This window comes from Schistocerca gregaria, chromosome 2 (genome assembly GCF_023897955.1).
Source record: "Schistocerca gregaria isolate iqSchGreg1 chromosome 2, iqSchGreg1.2, whole genome shotgun sequence".
NCBI lineage: Eukaryota > Metazoa > Arthropoda > Insecta > Orthoptera > Acrididae > Schistocerca > Schistocerca gregaria.
This window is the reverse complement of record NC_064921.1, coordinates 983,971,730-983,991,977: the sequence shown is the minus strand read 5'-3', so window position 1 is coordinate 983,991,977 and position 20,248 is coordinate 983,971,730. Positions and strand designations below refer to the sequence as shown.

The 20,248-nt window shown below is 40.2% G+C and overlaps 1 protein-coding gene across 1 annotated transcript in view; it reads right to left on the bottom strand.

Moving 5' to 3' along the window:
- Positions 1-20,248, bottom strand: part of LOC126335461 (sodium-independent sulfate anion transporter) — a 113,660-nt gene that overhangs the window by 41,002 nt on the left and 52,410 nt on the right. Inside the window, exons 4-5 of the mRNA XM_049998763.1 lie at positions 13,289-13,509; positions 126-303 (exon numbers count right to left, since the gene is read on the bottom strand). Coding sequence (XP_049854720.1) covers positions 126-303; positions 13,289-13,509 — 399 coding nt within the window. The remainder of the gene's footprint in view (positions 1-125; positions 304-13,288; positions 13,510-20,248) is intronic.

The window sequence follows — 20,248 nt, the reverse complement described above, 5'->3', positions numbered from 1 at the left end:
CTTTTGGTGTTGTTGTACTATTAGAATGAAGCAATCATTATATTCATGCTCTGTTAATGCTGCTCACAAAAAAATATTGCACACTGAAAGTTCTCCTCTCCTTGTAAATTAAAAGTGAAACTTACGTGACAATCTGAAAGGTGTTAAACCATGGGCACTGAGGCCATATGCTACAAAGGAACAAATAAGAACTGTAATGGCATTTCTTGAGATTGAAATAAACCATAGTAGTTTCCTTATTCTTCTCTGAGATGGAGTCTGGTGTTCAACATTATCTGGACCAACTTTCACGTCCTTCAGTTTCTGTTTAAAAGAAAGTAAAAGATTTATCAAAAGGAAAGTTCACTTGCCAAGCATACAAAATTGTGAAACAGAATTGCTTTGAGAGGCAAAATGTTTTAGTGCTGTCAATGGGCACAAATAAACATACTTGAGACTACCCAACATTTTGGAACTATTAGTTCCTTCCTCAGGGTGGAAAGATGTACACATTATGGAAGTTTAGAAAGGAAGGGCAGGTGATTTAGACCTCAAGGCCAAGATGTATGGGACTCATTTGTTTTGAGTCTTCTGTCACCCTCATAATTGGTGCTTTCCTCTCATTCTGGGATTTGAGTGACCTGCCCTTCATATATCACCTTTCTTAACCTATCCCTCTTTCATCCCCAAGGAATCACTAATGGTTCCAAAACCTAGGATAGCTTCAAGTAGTTTTATATATGTCTACTGACAGTATTACAAAATTTTGCCTCGTGAACAAAAATATTGACAAGTAATTGTGTTATATGACACAAGAACAATATATTTTGTCATAGGACACCACTTCAAAATATTTTAGATCAGTGGGTAGTAAATGTGTATTATGTTGAAGGTGTCGCAATGTTTTTAACCTTATCTTTTGTTGTTGATGATTTACAGGTCCCCCAAATGATGACACGTCAACATTGTAGCAAGAGAAAGATTGAAACTTCCTGGCAGATTAAAACTGTGTGCCCGACCGAGACTCGAACTCGGGACCTTTGCCTTGTCTCGGTCGGGCACACAGTTTTAATCTGCCAGGAAGTTTCATATCAGCGCACACTCCGCTGCAGAGTGAAAATCTCATTCTGAAGAGAAAGATTGCTACCTGCCATAAAGAAGACACATTAAGTTGCTGATACGTGCAATTAAAAGACATTCGTGTAAAGCTTTTGGCCACAGCCTTCATCAGAAAAAAGAGAAACACTTGCCATTCATGTACACAAGGAAGCACATCTCATTTATACATGACTGCCAACTCTGGCAGCTCGGGCTGGAATGCAACTACCACGTGGGATGCAAGCAACGTCTGGGTGGGGCAGTAGAGGGGAAGGGATAGCACTGCAAGACTGAGCGAGAGACGAACTCTGTCTGACGGAGTGTGCAGGGACAAGAATCCCAAGAGACACAGTGTCAGGAGGTTGTGGAGCAGGGACATGGGGAAAAAAGGAGCAAAAAAGGAGAGGAATGGGGCAAGACGGGTGGGTGCATTGTCAGAGGTGGGCAAAAAATGAGGGTCGAGTTGAGAATGGGGAAGATATGATAGGACAGAGGGGGTGGAAACTGTTAGGTGTAGGGTGTGAGAACAGTATGTTACCATAGGTTGAGGCTGGGATAATTACAGGAACAGAGAATTTGATGCTGGTGGTGAAGGGAAGGACCCAGATGGCTCAAGTAGTGATGCAGCCATTGAAATCAAACATGTTATGTTCAGCTGCATGTTGCACCACAGGATGGTCTACTTTGCTCTTGACCACAATTGAGAGGAGTCATTCATCCTGATGTACAGCTGATTGGTAGTCATACCAATATAAAAAGCTGTGCAATGATTGCAGCAGAGATGGTAAATGACATGACTGCTTTCACAAGTGACCGGGACACTAATGGGTTAGGATAAACCTGTGACAGGACTGGAATGGGAAGTGCTGAGTGAGTGGACTGTGCAGATCTTACACCTGTGTCTTGCACAGGGATATGGTCCTTGTGGCAAAGGGTTGGGATTAGGAGTGGCACAGGGATGGATTAGGACGTGGAGTCCCAGTGGGTAATGGAACGCCACTTTAAGAGGGGTGGAAAGGATCTCGAGCAGGATGTCCCTCATTTCAGAGCATGATGATTGGTAATCAAAGCCCTAGCAAAGGATTTGATTCAGTTGTTCCAGTTCAGAGTGGTACTGGGTGATGAAGGTGGCACTTCTTTGTAGCTGGTTCTTGGAGGTGGTAGAAGTTGGAAATGGAAGGGTTTTTTTTTTCTGTGTGTAAAAGCTTTGTTGGATGCGTCACCATACTGAGGAAGGGAGTTCAAGTCATTGTAGATACACCGCACCCAGGTGGCCAGGCCCATATTGGAGGATTTTTTGGTGTGAAAGGGTTGCCAATTGTCAAATGCAGGTACTGTTGGTGGTTGGTGGATTCAGTGTGGACAGAGGTGCACATGGTGTCATCAGAGAGGAGGAAGTCAACATCTAACAAGGTGGTTCACTAGGTTAAAGAGAACCATATGAAGTGAATGGGAGAGAAGTTGTTGAGGTTAGGAAGGAATGAAGGGTGTCCTTGCGATGAGTCCAGATCATGAAGATATTATCAATGAACATGAACCATACTAGGGGTTTTGTTGTTATGGGAGTCTAGGAAGATCTCCTGTATATGGACCATGAACAGTTTGGTGTAGGAAAGTGCCATGTGGGTGCCCATGGCTGTCCCACAGATTTGTTTCTATGTGTGTGGGTCCTGAAGAGGAGCAACAGCCTTTTCAGTAGTTGCAGGGGCAACAGTCTGGATGATTGACTGATCTGACCTTGTAACTTCAACCAAAATGGCCTTGCTGTGCTGGTACTGCGAACAGCTGAAAGCAGGGGGCAACTACATCCATAACTTTTTCCGAGGGCATGCAGCTTTATTGTATGATCAAATGATGATGGCATCCTCTTCGGTAAAATATTATGGGGGTAAAATGGTCCCCCATTTGGATCTCCAGGTAGGGACTACTCAGGGGGACGTCGTTATCAGGATAAACAAAACTGGTGTTCTATGGATTGGAGTGTGGAACGTCACATCGCTTAATCAGGCAGGTAGGTTGGAAAATTTAAAAAGGGAAATGGATAGGTTAAAGTTGATTAGTGAAGTTTGGTGGCTGGAGGATCAAGGCTTCTGGTCAGGTGAATTCGGGGCTATAAATACAAAATCAAATAACGGTAATGCAGGAGTAAGTTTAATAATGAATAAAAATAGGAATGTTGATAAGCTACTACAAACAGCATAGTGAAAAAATTATTGTAACCAACATAGACACGAAGCCCACATCTACCACAGTAGTACAAGTTTATATGCCAACTAGATACACAGATTATGAAGAGATTGAAGAAATGTATCATGCGATAAAAGAAATTATTCAGACTGTTAAGGGAGATTAAAATTTAATAGTCACGGGTAATTGGAATTCAATTGCAGGGAAAGGAAGAGAAGGATAAGTATTTGGTGAATTTGGAGTGGGGGTAAGGAATGAAAGAGGAAGTCACCTGGTAGAATTTTCTGCAGAGCGCAACTTAATCATAGCTAACACTTGGTTTAAGAATCATGAAAGAAGGCTGCCTACATGGAAGAGCCCTAGAGACACTGGTAGGTTTCATATACATTATATAATGGTAAGACAGAGATTTAGGAACCAGGTTTCAAATTGTAAGACATTTCCAGGGGAAGATGTGGACTCTGGCCATAATTTATTGTTTATGAACTGTGCAGTAAAACTGAAGAAATTGCAAAAAGGTATAAATTTAAGGAGATGGGATCTGGATAAACTGAAAGAATCAGAGGTTATAGAGAGTTTCAGAGACAGCATAAGAGAAGGGTTGCAAGGACAGGGTAAAGAAATACACTAGATGAAGAATGGGTAGCTTTGAGAGATGAAATATTGAAGGCAGTAGAGGATCAAGTAGGTAAAAAGACAAGAGCTAGTAGATATCCTTGGGCAATAGAAGAGATACTGAATGTAATTGATGAAAGAAGAAAATATAAAAATGCAGTAAATGAAGCAGGTGAAAAGGAATACAAACAACTCAAAAATGAGATTGACAGAAAGTGCAAAATGACTAAGCAGGGATGGCTAGAGGACAAATGTAAGGATGCAGAAGCATACATCACTAGGGGTAAGATAGATACTGCCTGCAGGAAAATTAAAGAGACCTTTGGAGAAAAGACAACCACCTGTATGAATATCAAGAGCTCAGATGGAAAACCAGTCCTAAGCAAAGAAGGGAAAGCAGAAAGGTGGAAGGAGTGTATAGAGGGTCTTTACAAGGGTGATGTACTTGAAGGCAATATTATGGAAATGCAAGAGGATGTAAATGAAGATGAAATAGGAGATATGATACTGCCTGAGGAATTTGACAGATCATTGAAAGACCTAAGTCAAAACAAGGCCCGGGAGTAGACAACATTCCATTAGAACTACTCTTACCCTTGGGAGAGGCAGCTATGACGAAACTCTTCCATCTGATGAGCAAGATGTATGAGATTGGCAAAATAACCCTCAGACTTTAAGAAAAATATAACAATTCCAACCCCATAGAAAGCAGATGTTGATAGGAGTGAAATTACCAGATTATCAGTTTAACGAGTCATGGTTGCAAAATACTAACATGAATTCTTTACAAACAAATGGAGAAACTGGTAGAAGCCAACCTTGGGGAAGATCAGTTTGGATTCCACAGAAATGTTGGAACACTGGAACACATGAGGTGATACTGACCCTAAGACTCATCTTAGAAGATAGGTTAAGGAAAGGCAAACCTAAGTTTCTAGCAATTGTACACTTAGAAAGAGCTTTTGACAATGTTGATTGGAATACTCTCTTTCAAATTCTGAAGGTGGCAGGTGTAAAACACAGGGACCAAAAAGCTATTTGCAATTTGTACAGAAACTAGATGGCAGTTATAAGAGTCAAGGGGCATGAAAGGGAAGCAGTGATTGAGAAGGATATGAGACAGGGTTGTAGCCTATCGTCAATGTTATTCAGACTGCATACTGAGCAAGCAGTAAAGGAAACATTTGGAGTAGGAATTAAAATCCATGGAGAAGAAATAAAAACTTTGAAGTTTGCCAACAATATTGAAATTCTATCAGAGGCAGCAAAGGACCTGAAGGAGCTGCTTAATGGAATGGACAGAGTCTTGAAAGGAGGATAAAAGATGAAAATCAACTATAGCAAAACAAGGTTAGTGGAATGTAGTAGAATTAAATCAGGTGATGCTGAGGGAATGAGATTAAGAAATGAGACACTTAAAGTAGCTGATGAGTTTCACTATGTGGGGAGCAAAATAACTGATGATGGTCAAAGTAGAGAGAATATAAAATGTAGACTGGCTATGGCAAGAAAAGCATTTCTGAAGAAGAGAAATTTGTTAACACTGAATACAGATTTAAATGCCAGGAAGTCTATTCTGAAAGTATTTGTATGGAGTGTAGCCATGTACAGAAGTGAAACAGGGATGATAAACAGTGTAGACAAGGAGAGAATAGAAGCTTTCAAAATGTGGTGCAGATGAGAATGCTGAAGATTAGGGGGGTAGATCATGTAACTAATGAAGAAGTACTGAATAGAATTGGGGAGAAGAGAAATTTGTGGCACAACTTGACTAGAACATGGGATTGGTTGTTAGGACACATTCTGAGGTATCAAGATATCATCAATTTAGTATCAGAGGGAAGCGTGGAGGGTAAAAATCATAGAGGGAGACCAATAGAAGAATACACTAAGCAGATTCAGAAGGAGGTAGGTTGCAGCTATTATTCAGAGATGAAAATGCTGCAGAGGATGGAGTAGCGTGGGGCACTGCATCAAACCATTTTCTGGACTAAAGACTACAACAACAATAAAATAACGTTCCCTTCAAAGGAGAAGCAGTTGTGGGTTAGGATAAAGTTAGTAAGGTGTATGAGGAATGAGGTAGTGGCTTTGGAGTCTGAAAGACATTGGGAAAGGTAGTGTACAACAGTGGTAAGACCATGGGTGAGAGTGATGTTGATGTATACGATGAGGGCATCAACAGTGGTGAATAGGGATCTGAGAGGTAAAGGGGTGGCAAAGGTGGACAGTCAACGAAGGAAGTGGTTGGTGTCTTTGACATGAGAGTCTAGATTACAGGCAAATGGTTGGAGGTGTTGGTCGATGAGGCCCAAAATTCTTTAAGTGTGGGCACAATAATCAGCCACAGTGGGGTATCCAGAACTGTTGGGTATGTGGATTTTGGGAAGCATGTAGAAGGTGGGTGTGCAGAGTGCCATAGGAGTGAGGAGGGAAATGGATCCAGGGGAGAGGTTCTGGGAAGGGCCTAAGACATTAAGCAGGGATTGGAGGTTGTGGTGGACTCCTGGTATGGGATCACACAGGCAGAGTTAATGGGTGGAGCCAGATAATTGGAACAGGCTTTAGGCCATATAGTCATTGCGATTCATAACAACAGTGGTGAGACCTTTTTCTGCAGGAAGGATGGTGAGGCTAAGTTGGAAGCAAGGAATTCTTGGATGGTGACCAGTAGGTGGTTAAGTGGGGGAAGGGAGGGGGGGGGCAGTTGGAGGGATTGGCTACAAAGAGGTGCTTCCATTGCAGGTATTGGAAGAAGGAGACTAGGTCTTTGACAAGACCAGCATGGTTGGATTTGGATGTAGGGCTAACGCTGAGACCTTTGGAGAGGACTGAAACTTCTGTGGAGCTGAGGGTTTTGGTGGAAAGGTTAACAATGGTGTTATGGGAATGTTTTGCCTCTGGATGCAGTGGAGAGTTGGTAAAGAGTTTTGGGGGCTGTGGAAAGTTGAAAAGATCAGCTAGTCAGGGTTTATGTGCTGTGGAGGGTGGACAAGGCTTTGTCAACTATTCTTCTAAACTTGATTAACAGTTCCTGTACAAACTATTGTCTAGAGCTAAATGTTGCAAGTACTCATTGAAGCATTACAATGATGCCATTTTATCTATTTTTCTAAATATGTAAATGTTTGTATTTGTTCTAGCTCCACTTTATACTTTGGTAACCATTGCTGCAGCAACTGTCTCATAGGAACTGATAGTATTTTCAGTGTTGACATTCTCAAAGTGAATAGACCTATTTGGTTTCATTAAATCTAATGTATTTCTGCCTTGAGTAGGCTCCCAAACTAAATGTTGTAAGTAGCTTTCATAAAAGCATTTAATTTTGTTTTGCAGGATGTCTTCTCATGCCCACCTCTTACAAAACTGTGAGCATCCTAATCAGTTCCTCCAATTACAACAGCATCATTGAAGAATACTTCTATTAGCGAGCTGGGAGTTTCTAAATTTTTTCGTTACACCTGGGAGTGAATCTTGTGGTTGATAGAAGGACTTAGTTGTAAGGTATGCTCAATAAGATCTTATACTATTAACTGAGACTGAACACTTTTCCAAACCACAACCTATATCTGTAGGTCATATTCTCAAGCCATAAAATATGCCCAGAACTTTCCTAATAAATCCAGATCATGTTCTAGACTGGAACTCAACTCCAGGAAAGGAAACTACAATCTGCAGTGAAGTGCAGAACTGTGATTCAGGGTAAAACTTTGAAACATTATGTGATGCCAATAATTGTGAGTTGGCTGATAGTAGTTGGTGTGAAGAAACTGTTTACCCTTAACATATTTTTGAGAAGTTTATGATACACATTAACTGTAGAAACTGAGAGCAAAATGGTGAAAGTTCTGGACCTGCAAAATCATACAACCACATGGCAGTTAGTTATGTAAATGTGATGTTTGGGTCAATTTTGTGAAAGACAAATTTTGAATTTAATGCAGCCAGAATCAATTAATGGAATTTGGATTAATATCTTGCATGATTCAAGACTGAGAGAAAATTTCTCTCATGCTAGCTAGTGTATCCATGTAACTGTTTCCTTTCAAACGGCGGAAAATTCAGGATGGAAAGTTACAATAATAGAGAAGCGGCCAAAACAAACAAGCTCTCTGTCCACATGAATGGCCACTGACAAACTGTGGCCAAAAAACAAGTGGACCACCCTGTTGCTGAACATGCTGAACATGCTACCAAAGAGGATATCCCTCATCTCAATGACTGCTTCACAGCCTGTGCCACATAGATCCTTCCCACCAACACCAGCTTTCCTGAATTGCGCAGGTGGGAACTTTCTCTGCAATACATCCTATGTTCCCACAACCCTCCTGGCCTCAACCCTCATTAGCTGCTGTCCTCACCCATCCAGCCCCCTCCCTGTTCCAATTCCAGCATTACACAGCCATCATTTCACTACCACACCCATTCTTTTAATTTCTTTCTATTTCTCTCCATTCTGCTACTTACCCCCACCTCCCCACCTTCTCTCCTGCCCTCTGTCTAAACTGCAGCACTTACCGTCCACCATTCCCACCATACTATCCCTCCCCCACCCCACCCCAGACTCCTCCTTACCCCCACCCATTCGCCACTCCCATAACGCACTGGTGCTGCTGCTCACAGTGCTGTTTCAATTGTCTGAGACTGCAGATGTGTGTAAAAGTTGTGTTTGTGTGAGTATGTGTGTGTGCATGTGTATGTGTGTCTATTGCTGACAAAGGCCTTAATGGTCAAAAGCTATAATTGTGTGAATCTTTTTGTTGTGCCTGTCGTGACTCAGCATCTCCACTGTATGGTAAGCAACAATTTCCTTCTCTAATATTGTAACTGTTTCCTTTCTGACTCTGCCTGTGTGGGATTAGCCAAGCGGTCTAAGGCGCTGCAGTCATGGACTGTGCGGCTGGTCCCGGCGGAGGTTCGAGTGATCCCTTGGGCATGGGTGTGTGTGTTTGTCCTAAGGATAATTTAGATTAAGTAGTGTGTAAGCTAAGCGACTGATAACCTTAGAAGTTAAGTCCCATAAGATTTCACACACATTTAAACATTTGAACCTTTCTGACTCTTGTGCCTAATACATACATTTTTCCCATATTTTCAGAAAGATATGCAACATGTTGTTGTTATGGTCTTCAGTCCAGAGACTGGTTTGATGCAGCTCTCCATGCTACTCTATCCTGTGCAAGCTTCTTCATCTCCCAGTACCTACTGCAACCTACATCCTTCTGAATTTGCTTAGTGTATTCTTCTCTTGGTCTCCCTCTACGATTTTTACCCTTCCACACTGACCTCCAATACTAAACTAGAGATCCCTTGATGCCTCAGAACATGTCCTACCAACAAAATCCTTATAGTCAAGTTGTGCCACAAACTTCTCTTCTCCCCAGTTGTATTCAATACCTCCTCATTAGTTATGTGATCTACCCATCTAATCTTCAGCATTCTTCTGTAGCACCACATATCAAAAGCTTCTATTCTCTTCATGTCCAAACTATTCATTGTCCATGTTTCACTTCCGTACTTGGCTACACTCCACACAAATACTTTCAGGAATGACTTCCTGAAATTTAAATCTATACTCAATATTAACAAATTTCTCTTCTTCAGAAATACTTTCCTTGCCATTGGCAGTCTACATTTTATATCCTCTCTACTTCGACCATCATGAGTTATTTTGCTCACCAAATAGCAAAACTCCTTTACTACTTTAAGTGTCTCATTTCCTAATCTAATTCCCTCAGCATCACCCAACTTAAATCGACTACATTCCATTATACTTGTTTTGCTTTTGTTGATGTTCATCTTATATCCTCCTTTCAAGACACTGTCCATTCCATTCAACTGCTCTTCCAAGTACTTTGTGGTCTCTGACAGAATTACAATGTTTTTATTTCTTCTCCGTGGATTTTAATACCTACTCTTAGTTTTTCTTTTGTTTCCTTCACTGCTTGCTCAATATACAGATTGAATAACTTCAGGGATAGGCTACAACTCTGTCTCACTCCCTTCCCAACCAGTGCTTCCCTTTCATGTCCCTCAACTCTTGTAACTGCCATCTGGTTTTTGTACAAATTGTAAACAGCTTTTCGCTCCCTGGATTTTACCCCCACCACCTTCAGAATTTGAAGGAGAGTATTCCAGTCAACATTGATAAAAGCTTTCTCTAAGTCTATAAATGCTGGAAATGTAGGTTTGCCTTTCCTTAATCTATATTCTAAGATAAGTCATAGGGTCAGTATTGCCACCCCTGTTTCAATATTTCCACGAAATCCAAACTGATCTTCCCCCAGGTCAGCTTCTAACAGTTTTTCCATTCGTCTGTAAAGAATTTGCGTTAGTATTTTGCAGCTGTGACTTATTAAACTGATAATTCGGTAATTTTCACATCTGTGAACACCTGTTTTCTTTGGGATTGTAATTGTTGTATTCTTCTTGAAGTCTGAGGGTATTTCTCCTGTCTCACACATCTTGCTCACCAGATGGTAGAGTTTTGTCAGGAATGGCTCTCCCAAGGCTGTCAGTAGTTCTAATGGAATGTTCTCTAATCCCAGGGCCGTGTTTTGACTCAGGTCTTTCAGTGATCTGTCAAACTCTTCACACAGTATCATACCTCCATTTCATCTCCATCTGCATCATCTTTATTTCCATAATATTGTCCTAAAGTACATCACCCTTGTATAGACCCTCTATATACTCCTTCCACCTTTCTGCTTTTCCTTCTTTGCTCAGAACTGAGTTTCCATCTGAGCTCTTGATATTCATACATGTGGCTCTCTTTTCTCCAATGGTCCCTCTAATTTTCCTGTAGGAAGTATCTGTCTTACCCCTAGTGAGATAAGCCTCTATATCCTTGCATTTGTCTTCTTTCCATCCCTGCTTAGCCATTTTGCACTTCCTGTTGATCTCATTTTTGATACGTCTGTATTCCTTTCTGCCTGCTTCATTTACTGCATTTTTATATTTCTCCTCTCATCAATTAAATTCAATATTTCTTCTGTTGCCCAAGGATTTCTACTAGCCCTCGTCTTTTTTCTACTTGATCCTCTGCTGCCTTCATTACTTCATCCCTCAAAGCTACCCATTCTTCTTCTACTGTATTTCTTTCCCCCATTCCTGTCAATTGTTGCCTTATACTCTCCCTGAAACTCTGTACAACCTCTGCTTTAGTCAGTTAATCCACATCCCATCTCCTTAAATTCCAACCTTTTTGCGGTGTCTTCAGTTTTAATCTACAGTTCACAACCAATAGATTGTGGTCAGAGTCCACATCTGCCACTGGAAATGTCTTATAGTTTAAAACCTGGTTCCTAAATCTCTGTCTTATCATTATATAATCTATCTGATACCTTCTAGTACCTCCAGGCTTCTTCCATGTATACGAACTTCTTTCATGAAGAGATTTTCACTCTGAGGTGGAGTGTGTGCTGATATGAAACTTCCTGGCAGATTAAAACTGTGTGCCAGACCAAGACTCGGACTCGGGACCTATGCCTTTCGCGGGCAAGTGCACTACCATTTGAGCTACTCATGTATGACTCACACCCTGTCCTCACAGCTTTACTTCTGCCAGTACCTCATTTCCTACTTTCCAAATTTCACAGAAGCTCTCCTGCGGACCCTGCAGAACTAGCAATCCTGAAAGAAAGGATATTATAGAGACATGGCTGAGCCATAGGCTGGGAGATGTTTCCTGGCAGATTAAAACTTAAAAGTTTTAATCTGCCAGGAAGTTCCGTATTAGCGCACACTCTGCTGCAGAGTGAAAGTCTCATTCTGGGAACATCCCCCAGGCTGTGGTTCAGCCACGTCTCTGCAATATCCTTTCTTTCAGGATTGCTAGTTTGCAGGGTCCACAGGAGAGATTCTGTAAAGTTTGGAAAGTAGGAGACAAGGCACTGGCAGAAGTAAAGCTGTGAGGACGGGACATGAGTCATGCTTGGTTAGCTCAGACAGTAGAGCACTTGCCCGTGAAAGGCAAAGGTCCCAAGTTTGAGTCTCGGTTTGGCACACAGTTTTAATCTGCCAGGAAGTTTCATATTCCTTCTTGATTCTTGAACCAAGTGTTAGCTATGATTAAGTTAAGCTCTGTGCAAAATTCTACCAGGAGCCTTCCTCTTTCATTTCTTACCCCCAATCCATATTCACCTACAATGTTTCCTTCTCTCCCTTTTCCTACTATCGCATTCCAGTCACCCATGACTATTAAATTTTCATCTCCCTTCACTATCTGGATAATTTGTTTCATCTCATCATACATTTCACCTATTTCTTCGTCATCTGCAGAGCTAATCAGAATATAAACTTGTACTACTGTAGTAGGTGTGGGCTTCGTGTCTATCTTGGCCGCAATAATGCATTCACTATGCTGTTTGTAGTTGTTTACCCACACTCCTATTTTTTATTCATTATTAAACCTGCTCCTGCATTACCCCTATTTGATTTTGTATTTATAACCCTGTATTCACCTGACCAAAAGTCCTGTTCCTCCTGCCTCTGAACTTCACTAATTCCCACTATATCTAGCTTTAACCTATCCATTTCCCTTTTTACATTTTCTAACCTACCTGCCCGATTAAGGGATCTGACATTTCACACTCCAATCCATAGAACACCAGTTTTCTTTCTCCTGAAAACGCGATGTCCTCTTGAGTAGTCCCTGCCCAGATATCCAAATGGGGGATTATTTTACCTCAAGAATTTTTTACCCAAGATGATGCCATCATCATTTAACCGTACAGTAAAGCTACATGCCCTCTGGAGAAATTGCGGCTGTTGTTTCCCCTTGGTTTCAGCCATTCACAGTACCAGCACAGCAAGGCCATTTTGATTAGTGTTACAAGGCCAGATCAGTCAATCATCCAGACTGTTGGCCCTGCAACTACTGAAAAGGCTGTGCTACTTCTCCTCTGCAGGAACCACCCGTTTGTCTGGCCTCTCAACAGATACCCCCCATTGTGGTTGCACCTACGGTATGGCTATCTGTATCGCTGAGGCACGCACGCCTCCCTGCCAACAGCAAGGTCCATGGTTCATGGGGAGATGATACGCAACATATGTAATCAAAATATCACTTTCTGGCTTTCCCATTCAGCTTTCCCTATTATCTTTAAAACACTTGTATAATTTAAGAGTGATAATTTCATTTACTTGTGATGCAATTCATGGCAATTGTGACCCACAAGAAGATGACAAAAACTAAACTGGAAAATTAGTGTAATGTTAAATATTTATTCAACCACAAACAATTAGTGATAAATTACTTGACAAACAATATTATTACTCATTAGATGCAACTGAGTGAGAGTTTAATATGCCATTAATTACAAAACAATCATGATCTTGCCTACAATTGTAATAAGATCTAATCCAAAATTGGAAAATGAAACAATAGACGTTTAGGAATTGTTCTTACCCTTAATAAAAGAAGAAATACGATGCATGATATTCCAACCAGGCAGTCATAAGGATTCGTTTGTGGCAGGTGTAAATACAGCTGCCTAAGGTTGTCAATAAAGTTTTGTGATTTGAATCTCACTCCCATGATTCCTTTTATCTGTGCAACAATTATTATTACAGATGTTGCTGATGTGAATCCAGACATAACAGGCGCTGAAATGAAGCCCACAAGGAAACCTGAAACACATCATAAGAAGATATATTACTTCATACCAACAGAATAAACTTAGCATTTAACCTTAAGTTACTCAAGTAGTGGAGTCTTCCCATGTCATAAATGTGGAAATAAAGGAATATTATTCACTTTAAAGTATAAGTTAGTATTACTAATAATGTTACTTATTATGAGCAGCAGAACACTCAGTTATCTATCACAAAACAGTTAGTCTGCTTATATATTGATTAAGTCATGGAAAATAAAGTTTAACATAACAGTAAAATTTTCTGCTAAATTGATTATTGGAATGCAAATACCAATGTGAAAAAAGAAAGAGAGGTAGAGGGAGAGGGAGAGAGAGGGGAAGAGGGAGAGGGAGAAGAATTAGTGGTAAGTTTCTATGGGACCAAACAGCTGAGGTCATTGGTCCCTAGGCTTACACACTACTTAATCTAAATTAAACTAACTTAAGCTAAGGTCAACACACACCCATGCCCCAGAGAAGACTCGAACCTCCAACGGGGTGAGCCGTGCGAACTGTGGCAAGGTGCCTCAGACTCCGTGGCTACCCTGTGCGGCGGGAGAGTGAGACGGAGAGGAAGAGAGAGGAGAGATAGAGGGGGGGGGGGGGGGGGGGGAGGAAGAGAGAGAGAGAGAGAGAGAGAGAGAGAGAGAGAGGAGGGGTTGAGATAGAGTATAAGAGAGAGATACAACACTACTAATGCTTCATCTCACAGTTTGAACTTCAATGTTGGGCTAGTGGAGCACTCCTTGAAGAGTATGACCATATGGATTTCAGTACATCTGCATTTGTGTTTTAATATGTAAGTGCCCTAAATAAGATGGATATTTGAAAACTGAGCCTTTTTTTTATTGTATGCTTCTTTCAAAGAAACTTAAATTTTATGGCACTCAATGCATAAGCAATAACTAGTTTACTTTGAATTTGAGTAATAGGAAGGAGTGCATCATGTGAGACAATTTGGTTAGTAGAATGAGATTTTCACTCTGCAGTGGAGTGTGTGCTGATATAAAACTTTCTGGCAGATTAAAACTGTGTGCCAGAATGACACTTGAACTCAGGACCTTTGCCTTTCGTGGGCAAGTGCTCTACCAACTGAGCTACCCAAGCATGACTCACGCCCCGTCCTCACAGCTTTACTTCTGCCAGTATCTTGCCTCCTACCTTCCAAACTTTACAGAAGCTCTCCTGTGAACCTTGCAGAACTAACACTCCTGAAAGAAAGGATATTGCGGAGACATGGCTCAGACACAGCCTGGGGGATGTTTCCAGAATGTGATTTTCACTCTGCAGCGGAGTGTGCACTGATATGAAACTTCCTGGCAGATTAAAACTGTGTGCCGGACCGAGACTCAAACTCGGGACCTTTGCCTTTCATGGGCAAGTCCTCTGCCAACTGAGCTATCCAAGCATGACTCATGCATCATCCTCACAGCTTTACTTCTGCCAGTATCTCACCTCCTACCTTCCAAACTTTACAGAAGCTCTCCTGCAAACCTTGCAGAACTAGCACTTCTGAAAGAAAGGATATTGCGGAGACATGGCTCAGACACAGCCTGGAGGATGCTTGCAGAATACGATTTTCACTCTGCAGCGGAGTGTGCGCTGATTTGAAACTTCCTGGCAGTTTAAAACTGTGTGCCAGACCAAGACTCAAACTCAGGATCTTTGCCTTTCACGGGCAAGTGCTCTACCAACTGAGCAACCCAAGTGTGAAAGGCAAAGGTCCCAAGCTTGAGTCTCGGTCCGGCACACAGTTTTATTCTGCCAGGAAGTTTCTTAATTTGGTTAGTATCTATAATGGATTGTCAATACCAGTGTGTCATAGTGCTCACTACAGGCCCCATTTCCTCCATCACCATTCATGACTTAATATATGTACGTGCATGTGGGTGGGTGCGTGGGTGGTTGGGTAGGTGGGTGGTTGGGTTGGTGGGTGGGTGTTGTGTTGTGTTGTGTGTGGAGAGATGTGGAGGGGGCAATGGTAAGTGAGTGTAGCAGAATTAATCATTTTAAACACAGATTAAATATAATGTAACTGTGAATTAAAAACTCTTTTGTAGATGGTCAGCCTTAAAAAAGAAAATATGTTTTTTAAAGTGGTTGGCATGTTCTACACTACAATCAAATGTGAAATGTCACATGTACGACCCATGGAGTATGATGGAAATAATCAGCTCCTTAACTAACTATAGCTCTGTAGCACCAGTACAAATAATAACACATGTCATCTGACAGTGATATTACAAAATGACACAGAAACCAGTCTAAAAAAAGGTGCCCATGTGAAGTGTCCAGTTTTTGACCAATTTCAATAATCTCCATTTTATCCAAAGTTTCACAGTCTGTAACGAAATGCCCCATATTAAGTTACTGTAAGACAATAAACTCCACCAGGCCACACAGCATGGTTTTGAAAAGGGAAAAACAATTACTACAGCAGCACTGGCCTTACAAAAATAAGATAGGAGTCTGACATTCTGTAACCTCAGCAAAGCATTTGACTGCATCTGGCAGAAGTTATTACTTAATAAGTTAAAGTGTTATGGCATAGGAGGTGTTGTCCAGTCAAATCTTCAATCTTATCTTGACATCTGGAGGCAGGTAACGTCATTCCATGGAGCAATCTCCCAAGAAAAACAAGTAGAGCATGGCATACCTCAGGGATCATAGGACCTATCCTGACTGTATCAGTGTCAGTGATAAATATTGCAGATCATTACAGCCACATGTTACAATTTTCTGATCACACCACCCTTTTTACCAAAGGAAGAAGTGCCACACAACCTCTGCTAACAACAGTTACATTCTTTGAAAACATTGAAAAGTGGTTCACAAAAATAAAGTGAAAATGAATGAAAAAAACACAGTATCTAATATGCAGCCTCATGGTGTGGGGTTGGATGGATATCATGAATGCTGTCAACCTGCTGGGCTTCATGACAGACAGAAAACTACCAGTAAATGCCAATTGAAAATTCTGTGTGTAAAAACAATGAAACTTTAGTGCTTAAAAACAGTCAATCACAAGTGCACAAAAACTTCATTGTGCACACTGTTGAAAATTCATTGAACGTGCCAGTTGGAGCCCAAAAGTTTGGAAATGAATCGCATAAAGTAAATAGACCATTGCTAACTGATCCCCCGAGTGCAAAAATTGGAAAATGTGAGAAGATCTGCGTATTAGGAGATAGTCACACCTGGGGAATTTCCGCAATGTTAACGGAAAAATACAACTTCAGGGCATCTGGATTTGTGAAGCCTGGGGCCCCATTACAAGAACTAACAAACCTAACAAAATCTAATGAAGTAACTAGCTTGACTAAGGATGATTTTGTTGTTTTTCTCGGAGGAGCTAATAAAGTTTATAGAAATGAATCATACAAGTCTATCACAGAACTGAGAAATTGTCTAAATAATTTAACTCATACAAATGTTCTCTTTGTGAATGTCCCACAGCGTCGTGACCTATCGAGTTGATCATGCGTAAACTGTGAAATTAGTGTCACTGATAAGAGTTTCACAGAAATATGTACTCATTTCCAGAATGTTGATATTATAGACACAAACATTTTAGAGCGAAGGTTCTATACATCTCATGGCTTTCATTTAAATGCATCAGGAAAAGAGGTTCTTGCTGATGAAATATTTACTAGTACCTTGCCTGAGAATGAAGAAACCAGGACAAGTAGCAATCTAAGGCAAATTACAAAATGTATTTGGCGAGCAGGAAGCAGTAAAGCCCCCAATCAGTTGCAAATTATGAAGTGGTTTAAGCGCAGTAAGCCAGAAACGAAAAATCAAATCATAAAACAGCCTTAAATTATGAAATGGTTCAAGCCAAAAAGAATGGTGGTGAATAAGCACAAATTTTGCAAGCTCCAAAAATAACTTCACCACTTGATCATCACCAAGAAGCAGAAGCCAAACTCTAAAGACATACCAAGAATTTTTTAGTCATAATGTCACCTGCAGAAGAAAAGGAAGCAAAAGAAGTTCCACCAACAACAGAAGAAAATACAACAGCCAAGCACACTGCACATGGAATAGCAATCAGTAGGAAAGTAGTGCAGCCATTACATCTGAAACATTTTTGAACTATAGATACAAAGAACAAGAAGCACCCAAGATAAGTGACACCTCTACAAACAAGTATAACCTGTCCATCTTTCATCAAAACATTAGGGGACTTAGCAGAAAAGTAGATCAGCTGTCAGTTAATATAAATGACAGAAATTGTATAAACAATGCTAAAATATTATGCTTTCCAGAACATCATATCACAAAGGATGTTAAATTACTACATTTAGATTCTAACTACAACATTGCAAGCTACTAATCTAGAGACAACAAAGAAAGAGGTGGTGTAGCTATTTTTGTTAAAAATAATGTCATATATAGATATACAGATGTAAGTAAATACTGTGTAGAACAACTATTTGAAGCCTGTGCTATAGAAATTACAGTAGATAACTCCCCAGTAATAGTAGTGGCAATTTACAGGGTACCTGGAACTAACTTTAGGGCCTCTCTGGTTTTCTACTTTATTTTCTAAAAATAAGGAAATAATCATTCTTGGGGATTTTAATGTAGACTTTTTAATTGAAAGCAACAAGAAAGTAGAGCTCCAGCATCTGATGAATTCATATAATGTTATTCCAGTAGTTGACTCTCCAACCAGAATCACACGTGAGAGTCAGTCTCTGATAGAAAATATTTTTATAGATTTAAATAGGCACCATTGCTACACTGTCACCCCTGTCTTGAATGGTCAGTCTGAACAAGATGGACAGCTCCTCACTGTACCGTCTTCAAAGTCCTTTCCTGTCTCTGACAGAATTACAATGTCATCGGCAAACCTCAAAGTTTTTATTTCTTCTCCATGGATTTTAATACCTACTCTGAATTTTTTTTGTTTTGTTTCCTTTACTGCTTGCTCAATATACAGATTGAATAACACTGGGGGCAGGCTACAACCCAGTCTCACGCCCTTCCCAACTGCTGCTTCCTTTTCATAAGTACAGCCTATAAGTGAAGACATGAAGCATACAACATATGCAAGAATCGAGAAGGAACAACAGGAATGGAAAACCAAGAGATAAGTGTCTGAATTAGAAAGGGTAGAAAGCATTAAAACAACTTTCATCCTCTACTGTTCATCTGTTCATAAAAGAAGTGATATAGGAAACAATTAAATATTCAGATGTGACATTAAAACTTAAGGTGAAGTGATATTAATGAGAAGATTTCTTGATGGTTATGATTGCTGTTCTCTGTGAAAGTTAGGAAGAATTACAGAACCAATTGAATGGAATGGACAATCTACTGCAAACAGAAAATGAAATACGATACATTGCATTTTACCACGCTACTTGTGAGCTACCAGAAAGAGTCCTCCTACGAAAACAGGAAGACACACGCACACACACATATTCATATATGCACAACTCACAAATACATGGTCATTGTCGTGGTATGAATGTGTATGTATGTCTTTTTCTACAGCTGAAGAAGAACTCTGTCAAGTAGCTTATAAATTCTAACAGACTTCTTTCAAAGTGACTGTGTGCTGCACAACACCTCCTGTTTGTGGTGAATACTATTTCATTTTTTTGTTATTCCATCTGGGATTTTCCATTGTTTGAAAATAGAATGTGGATTAAACATAAAACAAAGAAAAATGCAAGTATGGAGGAAAAGCAGTAATGAGATTAGTGACAAACTTAACATCCAAACTGAGGATCACATAGAAGACAAAATGAAGGACTTCTGCTTTCTTGGAAGCATAATAACACACAATGGATGAAGCAAGGATGATATAAGAACCAACATAACACAGGCAAAGAGAGCACTACTTGTCAAAAGAAGTCTTTAACTTGAAAAAGTAATTTCTAAGGATATATATCTGGAGCACTGCACTGTTTAGAAGTGAACCATGAATAACAACAAGACCAGAAAAGAAGAGATTCAAAGTGTTTGGGATGTGATGTTATGGATAAAAACTAAAAATTAAGTGCTCTTAAAGGTAAGTGTTTCACCCATAGAACTGGCGAGGAGAAGTGTAAGTGGAAAACGCAAACTGTAAAATGAGACAGAGTTATAGGACATGTGTTAAGACATCAAAAAATAACTTCCAAGGCACTAGACAGAATCAGAGATGGACAATACTGTAGGGGAAGATAGCAACTGGTATCTGTTCAAGAAATAACATCGAGCACTGGGTGGGGGAGGAAACCATGACAGGCCACAAAAAACACTGAGAAAGTTGATAAAAAATAATAAAATGAAAATTTTTTAATAAAGATGTTTTCCATACTCTCATATGCTAGTTTCATTATTTTTACATGCTGTGACTGGCTAGGTGAATTTAAAAGAGTTATAAGGCATCTATGTTGCCATTTCTTATAAGTCTGCCTACTTGTTTACATTTGACTTCAGACATGTCTTTTTTGTACAGTTACATCTATATGTACATACATACTTTGCTAGCCACTGTACAGTGCTTGGCGGAGGGTGCCCCATACTACTACTAATCATTTATTTTCCTGTTCCACTCTCAAACAAAGCAAGGGAAAACAACTGCCTATATGCTTCCATATGAGCCCTAATTCCTTTTATCTTATCTCCATGGTCCTTACACCAAATGTATGTTAGTAGCAATAGAATCATTCTATAGTCAGCTTCAAGTGCTGGTTTTCTAAATTTTCTCAGTAATGTTCCTCAAAAAGAATGTCACT